Source organism: Sceloporus occidentalis, unplaced genomic scaffold (genome assembly GCF_023333645.1).
Source record: "Sceloporus occidentalis isolate IW3139 unplaced genomic scaffold, rSceOcc1.0.p SCAF_5, whole genome shotgun sequence".
Taxonomy (NCBI): domain Eukaryota; kingdom Metazoa; phylum Chordata; class Lepidosauria; order Squamata; family Phrynosomatidae; genus Sceloporus; species Sceloporus occidentalis.
The window spans coordinates 113,685,920-113,698,307 of record NW_028316985.1 but is presented as its reverse complement, the minus strand read 5'-3'; the positions used below and the strand labels follow the sequence as shown (position 1 = coordinate 113,698,307).

At 42.1% G+C, this 12,388-nt stretch overlaps 1 protein-coding gene across 1 annotated transcript in view; it reads right to left on the bottom strand.

Moving 5' to 3' along the window:
• Positions 1-10,816, bottom strand: part of UBE2K (ubiquitin conjugating enzyme E2 K) — a 44,068-nt gene extending 33,252 nt beyond the window's left edge. Inside the window, exon 1 of the mRNA XM_089525130.1 lies at positions 10,564-10,816. Coding sequence (XP_089381256.1) covers positions 10,564-10,626 — 63 coding nt within the window. The 5' untranslated portion in view covers positions 10,627-10,816. The remainder of the gene's footprint in view (positions 1-10,563) is intronic.
• Between the last annotated feature and the right edge of the window lie 1,572 nt (positions 10,817-12,388).

Sequence of the window (12,388 nt, the reverse complement as noted above, 5' to 3'; positions counted from 1 at the left end):
CCATTCTCTTTTACATTTCCACCAAAAAAAATTTTTAATCTAATTTTAACAAAACTATGGACCCTCTTGTTTGGTGAAAATTGAGCAGAAAATGGATATGAAAAACCATTCATGGAGCAAACTGTGACTTGTTTATCTGCTCTTGCTACAAGTGACTGAACAGCAGATACTATCACACTGCACATACACAACAAGCCAAAGTTCCAGAGGAACCCAACTTGTGTTGTCCAAATACACCAAGGCTGTGTTTCCACATACATATGAACCATTAAGTATACTTTTGTATTTGCATGATAAATAAAATACAATATTTCACACTCTACAGACATGTGGGTTTCGGGGTTTCACAGATACTGAATTTCCACCTTAGATTCTAGGCAACATCATCAGTTCATGATATAGCAGTAGAATATAATCTATTATGGGTATTTAGATGTTCTTGTAAATACTTATTATTTTTATGGTCTTCTTATATATCTTATCATGTAAATTTATTTGAATTATGAATATTCAGCCTGTATAAACCAGTGATGTAATCACATCTTTTTCTCTAAGTCTCAAGTCTCTACCTTTAAGTCTCAAGTCCCTGCAACATACAGTGGGACCTCAGTATCCGCAGACTTGCTATACACGGATTTGAGCATCCAAGGATGGCAAGCCTGCATTGTCTCCAATGGTGGCGCAGCCCCACAGCCACACTACCAATGAGGACAATTGGATCAAAGTCCTCCCTCCCTCCCTCTTACCTTCTTTCTTTCTATCCGTCCTTTCTCTCTCTCCCCCCCCTCCCACTCCAAGTCTTCTGCCCTGGCTTGGCTCCGAGGCTGGAGGTTGGAGCCTCATCAGCTGGAGGAAGATGGAGCTGGGACTGGAGTCTCAGAATCCCCCGCCCCCAGGCCCAGAATGCAGGACAGAGTCCGTGGCCCAAGCCTTGGCTCCCTCCAACTGATGTGGTTCTGCCCCCAAAGCCAAGCTGGAGTCCTGCAGACCAGAAGGAGCCAGCGCTGGAGGCTGGGACAGAGGCTCAGAGACTCAAGCCTCAGCCCTGGCCCTATCTGCTTCCAGGTGACTGGGAGCCAGACTCCAACCTCAGAACCAAGCCAGGGCAGAAGCTTCAGAGTGGGAGGGAGTGGGGGGGAGAGAAGAAGGAAGGACTAAAGGAAAGAAAGGAAGGAGGGAGGGGAGACACAGCCACATGGTGGCACAGCCATATGGCCACACCACCATTGAGAAAGATGAGACTGGAGCATCCATGGATCTTGGTATCCATGGGTGGATCCAGAATGATTCTTCGCAGATACTGAGGAGCCACTGTACTTTCAAGTCTAGACTCAATTCTGGGAGCCAACTTTAACAGAAAAAAGGAGGTGATGGTAGGGTGTCTGGTGGGGTGTTCCAACAACTAGAAAATCAAGATGTGCACAAAATTAGGTTTTTGGGAAAAAAACTACCATAGGCAAATTTAGCAAGGTTGCAGAGCTCTGCTGTTAATAAAATTTATCAAGATAGTCAATGGGAAATAGGAATTTTCTGGTTCAAGAGTTAGAATAAGGAATCTCTGGGTTCCTCCTATGCCCCACTCTTGACGCTGGAGGCTCTCATGTGAAGGAGAAACAGCAGCCTCCTGCTTTGAGAGTTAGCAAGACAGAATCCCTGGATTCTTCCTGCTCCCCACTCTCAAACTTTGAGGATCTTGTGTCAATGGAGGGCTGATTGTATAAGTCATGTGTTGGATCAGTGTGTCATTAATTGCCAAGTCAAGTCACTGAAGTGACTTCAGTCCAAGTCACTTGACTCGAGTCTACATCACTGGTATAAGCGAACAATAACATTTCCTTTTGATTTTGTGAAAAGGAAAATAAAGCTGCTCTGCCTCATTATCTTTTTACCAGCCTTGTATTCCAGGTTTGTAGTGACAGATATGAATAGAAATACAGGATACAAGGCCCCAACATTTCTGATTTTAACTACTTCGTGGGACAATTTTTAAAAAAAAATTACAAAAGTGGTTTTCAAAAAGAGTGTCAGGTCAGCTAATATACCCAGTGAGAGGATCAGTAATAACAAAAAAGCTTCCCTGAAACCTTATCATTTCTTATATTTACCTGTATAAAACTGTTTGACCTGTTCTAGAGAATACACTTATCTGACTTGAAATAACAGTAAGCCCCAAGCTTTTTACCTAAAACATGCTCCCATAGAAGCCAAAACTTCCATGCCATAAATGGCTAACTAGCACCAGCACTCTTGCATGATACAGATTAAAGCAATTTCAAACGTTGGCCTGGTACAGACTGCCCAAAAAGGGTGGTCTGTCGGCACCTAGTTTTGCTCCGCAGGGAATCCGCAGCCTCCAGGCTGGGGGACTTCCCCGCGGAGCAAAAAGTACCCACAAAAGCGGGTTCTTCTTGTGGTGCGATTATGGCGCCACAGTGTGCCAATGGCGCACTCACAATGTCGTGATGGTGCCGCGACATGCGGATGCCAGGCGTCCTGCACGTAACATCTGTACAGGGAGCCGCCATTGTTATGACCTCATCATGTGCTAGGGTTGAGGCACGTGTGGGTGGAGTGCCCTCGGCCAACCCCTAGCATGTGACGAGGGCAGCTAATAGTCCCGTCTGTACCGGGTCTGGCTTTTGGCCTGATTTTGAGTCTGAAACTGCCTTGGTTACTGGAACGAAGGGATGGAAATAAAAATCTCCTTTCACCGAGTGAGACTATTGGTCCACCAGATTTAATAGTGTCTACACTGAAATGGAAAAGCTCAGGACCTCTAGCTTTCGTTGGACTGCAACTTACATCATCCTTGACCATCTGCCACAAACTAGAAGCAGAAATATCTCAATTTCCTGCCTATGGTTTACACTGTTTGACCATCTTCAGATTCCTGATACCACTACTCCTTTGGTTTTTCTGAAGATGTCGTGAATCATAAAACATGTGCTCTAACACTGAGCTGTAGCCCCTTCCATGAAAAAACAAGGTAAGTAGGATCTTGTTGATCCTCTTGGACTTTATAGGTGCTTTCCATACCATTAATTATTATATCTATCTGAACTGTAATGAGAATTGGGAAAACATGTTCTGGTGGATCCATATCTAGCTAATGGGCTGGTTCAGGAAACTGGTGGAGTATTCATTTTATCAAATACTGCTTTTTCTGTTTTAACTGAATAGAGTTTACGTTTTCAACCTATCAATGTGGTGTTCTCTAAAAATATGCTAAGAATTAAAATAAAACTTGGGGGAGAAACAGATGGGTGAAAAGGTGAGGCTTGCACTCCTTTTTGGGGTGGAAAAAAGCCGCCCCCTTCTCCCGATGAGCCGGCATTTCCCCAAAAAGAGCAGGCTCTGGGGCAAGTGGCATCTAAATGCCACGCTCCCAAGCGCTGGGATATACAGTTGGCCCTTCCTTTCCATGGTGGATCCGTTCCAGACCCACACTCCAACGTAGGGGAAAAACACTTACGCTCAAGTTCCATTAGAAGTAATAGGGCTCATGCCTGTGGCGTGCTATGGTGCATGTGCCACAGGCACGCAACACATTACTTCTTCCGGGATGCATCAGCATTTTTCCAGCACAGCTTCCAGCATATGTTAGAAGCCGTGTATAACATGGGCACACTGTAATCGCCAGTCCGGCTTCTGTCTGGCTTGGGGGCATGGTGCATTTTAATGCCACACTCCAAGCCAGCCCAAAGCTAGCCAAAATGGGCAGTCTGTTTCGGCCCTTGTATAAGAACTATATCCCTGTATAAATATACTCAACAAAATACACCTTTTCCTTTTCTAAATAAAGTAATAACAGCACAGATATTTAAAACACAGTTGTGCCTCAACTGCTAGAAATTCTGTTGACTCTGCTCATTTACCTGTGCTCAGCTATTTTAAATATCCACAAAGCATTGCACATAGTGAATGTATGCTCTGTCAGCTTGAAGTGCTACTAAGGAAAAGAGTTAAAGACAGTGACTGTATATGAAAATACACTACTGTATATTTACAAAGGCCTTTTTAAAAAACTGCTACAGAAGTAAACTTTGAATGAGATTGACTGGAATGTCATGTAAGAACAGCAAAAAAAACAGAATTTTAGATTTTCTATTGGCGGGGAATCACTGTTTCTTTTGTTAAGGCTTAGTAGAAAAATCCATTGCCTATATTCATAAATAATGGCTGACATCTTGCTGGTGAATTACAAAGGTGTTAGCTGATCCTGTGCCACTGGAATCCATGTTTTTGGTCACTGTAGAAGTTAGAATTCTGTTGCATCAACTGAAATCCAACCAAACTCGCCTTCTAAGCAGTGTGTCCCCTCCAAAACAAAGCACCTTCCATGTTGTCAAGAGATTGGATGATCTGTCCATGTCATCTGAGCATGGGGTACAGATGTCACCAAGGTGCATGCTAATGCTCTATTGTAGTGCATCCAACTACAAGAAAATAACTGGATGCATCCCACTGATCTGCTCCCCAATCTGTGACAACATAGGAATGGCTGCATTGTGGGGTGTTGCACTACTTACGAGGTGAGTCTGGTGGGATTTTGGTTGTTGCAACAGAATTCTGACTTCTACAGTGACTTCCTACAAATCTCTAAAGTCACATGTTCTTGTAAAACAATCCTAATGTATGAAACAATCTTCAGAATTAATCATTGATATTACTGTAGTACTTTGCAAGAACACTAAAGTCACATTTCTACATCACAAGAAACCATAATTTTTGAGAATTCTCATGTGCTACAAACAACAGAGAGCATTGCTAGATGCTATACAATCACATCTGCTGCAAGCATAATCAGACAAACAGCACATGGATTTTCTGTCCATTGTTTGTTTAACATGACATCCAAAATTGACACTCTAGGTTTTCTCTTCCTCAAAAAACCAGAGTATTGGGTTTGAACCTCACAACGACTAAACCATGGACAGAAGATGTCTAGTTCACTTTGCTGCTTCTGCCAGGTAGAGTGTACTAGCCTACAGCTTGTTGTGACATGAATTCTATCCATTTCAAATAATCAGGAATAAGAGGAAAGGAATCCTACAACTATCTAATCCAGGTTTGTGCAAAGGGCAGCCTGCAGACAGCTCCCCAAGCCCGTTTTTGTGGTTTCGTTGTGTAAAAACTTTTTTTTAATTCCACCAAAATGACCCTTAGGGGGTGTGGAGGGCATTTCCACCACATCTGAAATTCCTCTGGGGTCAGAACAATTTTTTTTAATGGTTTTCTACAAAGTGACTTAAACTGTCATTTAGATGACCCAGGAAAGCCCCAAAACATGGTGAGAATTCTTCCATGTCCATATGCAGTTTGGTGACACTTGGGGGGGGGACGTTATTTACATTTTTTGTGGGAGCGGATGCAGCAGGGGTTGGAGCCTTCCAAGATCTCTGGGCGCTGGCTAAAGTGATCTAATCCTACAGTATATGGTTGACACTTTACTGAATACTAGTATTGAGAAAAAAGCAGTTAGTTGTGATACACTTTCTAAACTACCACATGCTTCACTAAAGAAAATATAACAATGGATTGACTTGGAACAAGAGGAACTATGCTGAAATGTCACTCAGTCATGAAGTAAACTGGACAGCCTTGGGCTATCAATTATTGTTTAACATAACGTACTTCACATGGCTGTTGTGAAGCTACTGGAATTCCACCCTGACTTCCTTGGAGAAAGTCCAGGATACAAATATGATAAATCATAGAGCTGCAAGGAGTCAGAAGGGCCAACTAATTCAACCAGCACAGCTGAAGCACAATGTCCTTCCAACTTTTGTTTAAAGATCTCCAAAGAAAGAATCCCTCATCCCCCAAGACAGTCATTCTACTTTTAAGAAGACATTTTTCCTAATGTTTAAGTAGAATCTTTTTCTTCTACATTGTATTCACTAGTTCATGTTCTAGCATCAGGAGCTACTTGTACTACTACTTGTTATACAGTGGTCCCTCCACATTTGCTGTGGTTATGGGTAATGGACTCCCATGAATGTGGAAAAACGACAAATGAAAAAACACTATTCTTTTTACCTGAGAGGACACCTCTCTAGGAATCTTCAGGTCTTCCAGTTCAACTCTATGATCAACATCTGCCAGAGGTTGATCATAAGCATGCTGGAGGACCCTCAAATGCCTAGAGAAGTGTTTTCTCCAGGAACATCTAGGTTCTCCAGCACAACTCTATGGTCACCTTCCAGCAGAACTGCATTGGAGATTCCTAGAGAGAACATATTAATCAAAACTGCAAATAATCAAATCCACAAAAATCAAATTAGTCAGGAAAACTGTTTTGTATATAAAATAAGTCTATGTAGGGGAAAAAATAAAAAAAAAATCAAATCCGTAAATGTGGAAGGCCGACTGTATTTCACTAACAGCATACTAGGCACTAAACTTGACAATCACACAGAAACTATGGGACAATTAGAACCACTTCACACATGATTTTCCAACTTCAAGATGATCATGTGAAGAGTTTAATGCTTAAATATTATAAATAGGCATGTAATATGCCTCTGCTATCTAAGTACACCCTCATGACAATGGGATCAGTTCCAAACTTATGACAGTATGAACCAGTTTGTTTCCTGTAATACAAAGACCTGCTGTCAAATTGAAAATCAGTGGAGATTTTTCTCACCAACCATGTTCATGTTGGTTAAAATAGCGTGGTATAAAACAAAATTTAAAAATGAATAATCTTTTATGCATTTATGTCATCACAGTATATAGCTGAAGCAAACAGTCTTACCCTAGAGGATGGTTTTAAACAGCAATGCTCACTGCCACATTTTTAAAAAGGCTCCCATTTGTTGTTAAGCAAAATATCTCATATTTTGCATTGCCGCCCTCCCCTCCCAATACTATTTTACAGACTGAGCTATAAAAATACTTAAGAATTAAAAACCCCTGAGTTTTTTTTTAAAGTGAATAAACAATCCCCACAAAACATCCTTATTAAAATAGTAACACTGCTTCACATTAACTACTTAACTTGCTTCAAATATTCCTTTCTGTGCCCATGTGAAAGATAAAAATGCAGCTTTAAAACATGCCTTTATGTGGATTTTTAAACAACAAATAGTCATGCATATTACAATTACTCTTTGAATGTCCTATGTTTTCACGGGTGAAGAGATGAAGTCTAGCCAAAGCACTTTGTTTTCCTTCAAAAGTTTTTGCTATTAAATGTACATGTTTGGGAATGGTTCTCCCGCCTGTTTAACAACTCCACTTGGACACACCCAGTTTCACACTTCTAAAGGTAGTTCCCTGCTTTTAGCATAAACAAATTGTCACCATTTTCATCCATACTGAGAACATTTGCCAAGTAAAACCCACTCCTGGTTGCCAATATAGGCTGCATCCACACTGTAGACACAATCCAGTTTGACACCATGTTTAACTGCCCTGGTTTAGTGCTCGGAAATCCTGGGAATTGTAGTTTATTGTGGCACCAGAGCTCTCTGACAGAAGGCTAAATGTCTCACAAAACTACACCTACCAGAATTGCATAGCATTGAGCCAGGGCAGTTAAAGTGATATCAAGCTGGGTTTATTTCTGCGGTGTGGATGAAGCCATAGACACCATCACTGAAAAACTATTTTAAAAGATGGTATAGCTTTTTCTGTAAGTTTCACTGGAGCACAACGGAAAGAGCAAAGAGAGAAATGGGCGGGGAAGAAATATGTATGCTGAATGCCTTCAATTCATTCCTGACTTATGGTGACTCTATTATAGGATATTCTTGTCACGTTTCTTCAGAGGGGGTTTGCCGCGGCCATCCTCTGAGGCTGAGAGAGTGTGACTTCCCTAAAGCCATCCAGAATACCTGTGGGATATCATCCAAGGTTAGTCATGGGATGAGTAGGGCAGGATATGATGACATTTAGAGTGGAATGGCACAACTTTTGAAAGGCAGTGAGGCGCTTCGACTGAAGGAGGAAGGAAGACTGACACACAATGGTTACAACCTTCGAAGTAGAGCTGAGATGCTGACCTACAACCCACTTCTTCTCTTGAGGGTAGGCCTACACATGATGGATTACCGCACAACACTCTTATGGTGCTGCTATTCCACTTTGACTGCTCTGGCTGCCTCCTGTTACATTCTGGGATGGGCAGTTTAGGGAGGGGCATTTAGAATGCTCAGCCAGAGATCTTAGGCCTCAACGAACTACAAACCCCAGAATGCAACAGGAGGCAGCCAGAGCAGTAAAAGCAGAATAGCAGCGCTATAAGAGGGTAGTGCAGTAATGTGGCAAGTTACCAGAGACCATAAAATGGAATAGTAGTAATAGTAGTGGGGAAGTGCTTCCTTTTTCTGGCCTGGCCTGGTTTCTCCCTTCACACACTTCACCCCAATTTTTCCCTTTGAGACCTCCAGCCATTTCCCTCAGACTACCTGAGAAAGAATACCTCTCTAGGAATCTCTAGGTCCTCCAGTGCAACTCTGTGGAGTGTGGTCAACATCTGCCAGACATTCACCATAGAATTGCACTGGAAGAGTTACAAATGCCTAGTGGAGTGTTCTCTCTAGGAATCTCTACAGGGCCTTCAGCATGACTTTACATCTTCACTAAGGACTGAAACAACATGCAGGCATCTGACTAACGTCTCCAATTGTGTTCCCCCCACCCCCCTCTGTTTGATTTGTAACATCTTGCCTGACGAAGAAGCCCATGGAGCTTCGAAAGCTTGCGACAAGTATACTGTGCATTTCAGTTGGCCAATAAAGGTATTGCTGAAGGTACTCCCTTTGAGATCCAGTTTGTCTCCAGCCAGCCATACCATCCGAATTCAGGACAACCACATCTTGACAAAACGCAGGCCTATGACTAACATAGTCATATACACTCGTCCCTCCACATTTGCTGTAGGTAGAAGCACAGGAAAAACCGGAAATACACTATGTTTTTACCTCAGAGGACACCTCTCTAGCAATCTCTAGGTCCTCGAGTGGTCAACATCTGCCAGACACTGACCATAAAATTGCACTGGATGATCTACAAATGCCTAGTGGAGTGTTCTCTTTAGGAATCTCTAGGTCCTTCAGTGGGACGTTTGGTTAAAGTTGACCATAGAGTTGTGCTGGAGGGCCTAGATATTCCTAGAGAAAACATATTAATAAAATACGTGAATAATTAAATCAGCAAATGTCAAAGCCGCAATTGAGAAAGGACGAGCATATATATTTTCCCCTCTTGTATAATAGTATTTTTGTTATCTGTGGTTTTGCCACATTCATGGGGGTCCTGTGCCCCTAACCCCAGTGAATGAGGAGGGATGAGTGTATTATTTTTTCCCCTCTTGTATCATTTTTAAATTTTGCCTGATGAAGAAGCCCATGGAATATATGGTGCATTTTGGTGCAACTTTTGGTTCAAGCTGACTACAGAGTTGCCCTGCAGAAGGACCCAGATAGTCCTAGAGGTAACATATAGATAAAATCCGTGAATAATCACATGAAATAATTAAATGTGGAGGGAGGAGTGTGTGTATATACAACCATCCCCTCATATTTGCCAGGATTAGGCGCATAAGCCCCCCATGAATATGAAAAACTGCCATGTTTTACCTGAGAGGACACCTCTCTAGGAATCTCTGGGTCCTCCAGTGCAACTCTGTGGTCAAGATCTGACAGACACTGACCATAGAACTGCACTGGAAGAGCTACAAATGCCTAGGAGAGTATTCTCTTTGGGAATATCTAGGTCTTTCAGCGCAACTTTTAGTTAACGCTGACCACAGAGTTGTGCTGGAGGAGGACCTAGATATTCCTAGAGAGAACATATAAATAACAACATATGAGCAATCAAATCAAATAGTCAAATGAGGATGGAGGAGCTTATATTGTGCATTTCGCTTGTCCAATAAAGGCCTCGCCGATGCGATTTTAGTGTGCCTTTTTGGTTCACGTTGACCATAGAGTTGCTCTGGAGGAGGACCCAGGCATTCCTAGAGAGAACATATTAATAATAATGATATATGAACAATCAAATCAGCAAATATCAAAGCTGCAAATATGGAGGGTTGAGCATATATTGTGCATTTCAGTTGGCCGGTAAAGGTATCCCTGGCTGCATCCACACTGGAGAGGTAACCCAGTTTGGCACTGCTTTAACCATATCTGGCTCAAGGCTATGGAATTCTGGGAGTTGGAGTTTGTTGTGGGCCCAGAGTGGAGCAAAGCTCCGCTCTGGGCCCACAACAAACTCCAACTCCCAGAATTCCATAGCCTTGAGCCAGAAAAGAGTTAAACCAGTACCAAACTGGGTTATCTCTCCAGTGTGGCTGCAGCCCCAGATGCGAATTTAGTGCAGCTTTTTTGGTTCAAGGTTGACCATAGAGTTGCTCTGGAGGAGGACCCAGATATTCCTAGAGAGGACATATAAATAATAAGATATGAATAACCAAATGTGGAGATAGGAGTGTACATATACATACATATATATATAGGGAGAGAGGGAGGTTGGGGAGGCAAATGAAGGGGCGGAAAGGAGCATGGAAGGAAGGAAGGGTTGGCCCAAAAAGGGGGGGAAGCAAAGCCTGACCTCCTCGCTCTTCAGCACCTCCTTGAACTCCCTCTTGATCCTCTGAACGGCGATGTTGGCCATGTCCTCAGCGGGGCCCAGGCCTCCGAGCCGGGCCGAGCTCCTCCACCCGTCACCGCCACCGCGGCCCAGTCCCAGGCGAAGGAAGGCTGCTATTGCTAAGGCTGCTAAGGCTAATAATGCTAAGGCTCCTCTGGCCCTTCCAAAATGGCGCCCGCGCGGCGCATGCGCGTTGTTGCCGCAACACACCGCCGGCCCCTTCCTTCCTCTCTCTCTCTCTCTCTCTCTTTCCCTCAGAGAAACCAATGGCCTCCCTTAAAAGGGGGGGTATTTAATAGAAATAACGTCCCCTTCTCTTTCTTTTCACTTCCTCCAAGATTAGAACACTATGAGGGGAAATATAAAAGCCATATATTTGTATACATATGAGGGAATTAGGCCCCTTCGCCTCTCAAATGGAGTCCATTTTTTTTTGCTTGCTTCCCCCCTCTTCCCTGTTTTGGTTTGTTCCTCCCAATGTGGAATGTCAGGTGTTAATGCATCGGGAGGACGAGACCATTAGGAAAACGGGGGGGGGGGGTTGAGGGGATGAGGACTAGGCCTCAGTGGAGACTGTTGTGATGAAATGGTGCCTATTGTATGATGTGTCACACACAAACACACACACAACCCTCTCTCTCTCCCTCAGCTCTCGCCCACCACTTATATATATATGAGTCATAGGAGGGTTTCAGCCTCCATTTTATGTTTTTATGGGTTTATCTAGCAAGAGTGGTTCAAACGGCCAAATTCAGGGACAGCCAAGCCATGATACCTTTATTTGAACAACCAAAATGCACAATATACATGTTTGAGACCTCAGTGATACCTTTATGGGGCCAACCAAAATTAATAATATACATGTTTCAGACCTGCAAATCCAGTAACACCTAATTATACTTTTATTTGACCAACCAAAATGCACAACATACATGTTTCAGACCTACAAATCCAGTAATATCCAATGATACCTTTATTTGACCAACCAAAAATGCACAATATACATGTTTCAGACCTCAGTGATACCTTTATTTGACCAACCAAAATGCACAATATACATGTTTCAGACCTCAATGATACCTTTATGAGACCAACCAAAATTAATAATATACATGTTTCAGACCTGCAAATCCAGCTTAAACATCTTGGATTTGTGCATATCCAGTAATATTCAATTATACTTTTATTTGACAATATACAGGTTTCAGACTTCAATGATACCTTTATGAGGCCAACTAAAATGCACTATCTACACGTTTCAGACCTGCAAAATCCAGTAGCATCCAATTATACCTTTATTTGACCAACCAAAATGCACAATATACATGTTTCAGACATGCAAATCCAGTAACATCAAAAAAACTATACCTTTATGGGGCCAATCAATATGCACAATATACGCGTTGCAAGCTTGCAACACGTGTATTGTGCATTTTAATTGGCCCCATAAAGGTATAATTGTTTGAAAGTTTTTTTAAATTTTTATTATTATTTTACAAATCTTACTGCAATCAAATCAGAATTCTCATTACATATATAAAATTCTTAATTGTAAGTTGTTTCCCATTATGTTACATAAATATAAGGAAAAAAATTCCCACTTCTGATGTTCTCCTCACATTAAGTCCCCTTAATTTTTATCAATATATTTTACCCTTTTGTCTTACTGTATCTATTTTTCCCCTTTAAATTCTATAAAAAAAAAATATTATCTGAACTCTTACCATTATCAGAACTCATCTTCTTATTTCTACCTAATATCCTGACTTTTTCCCGATGTAGCTGC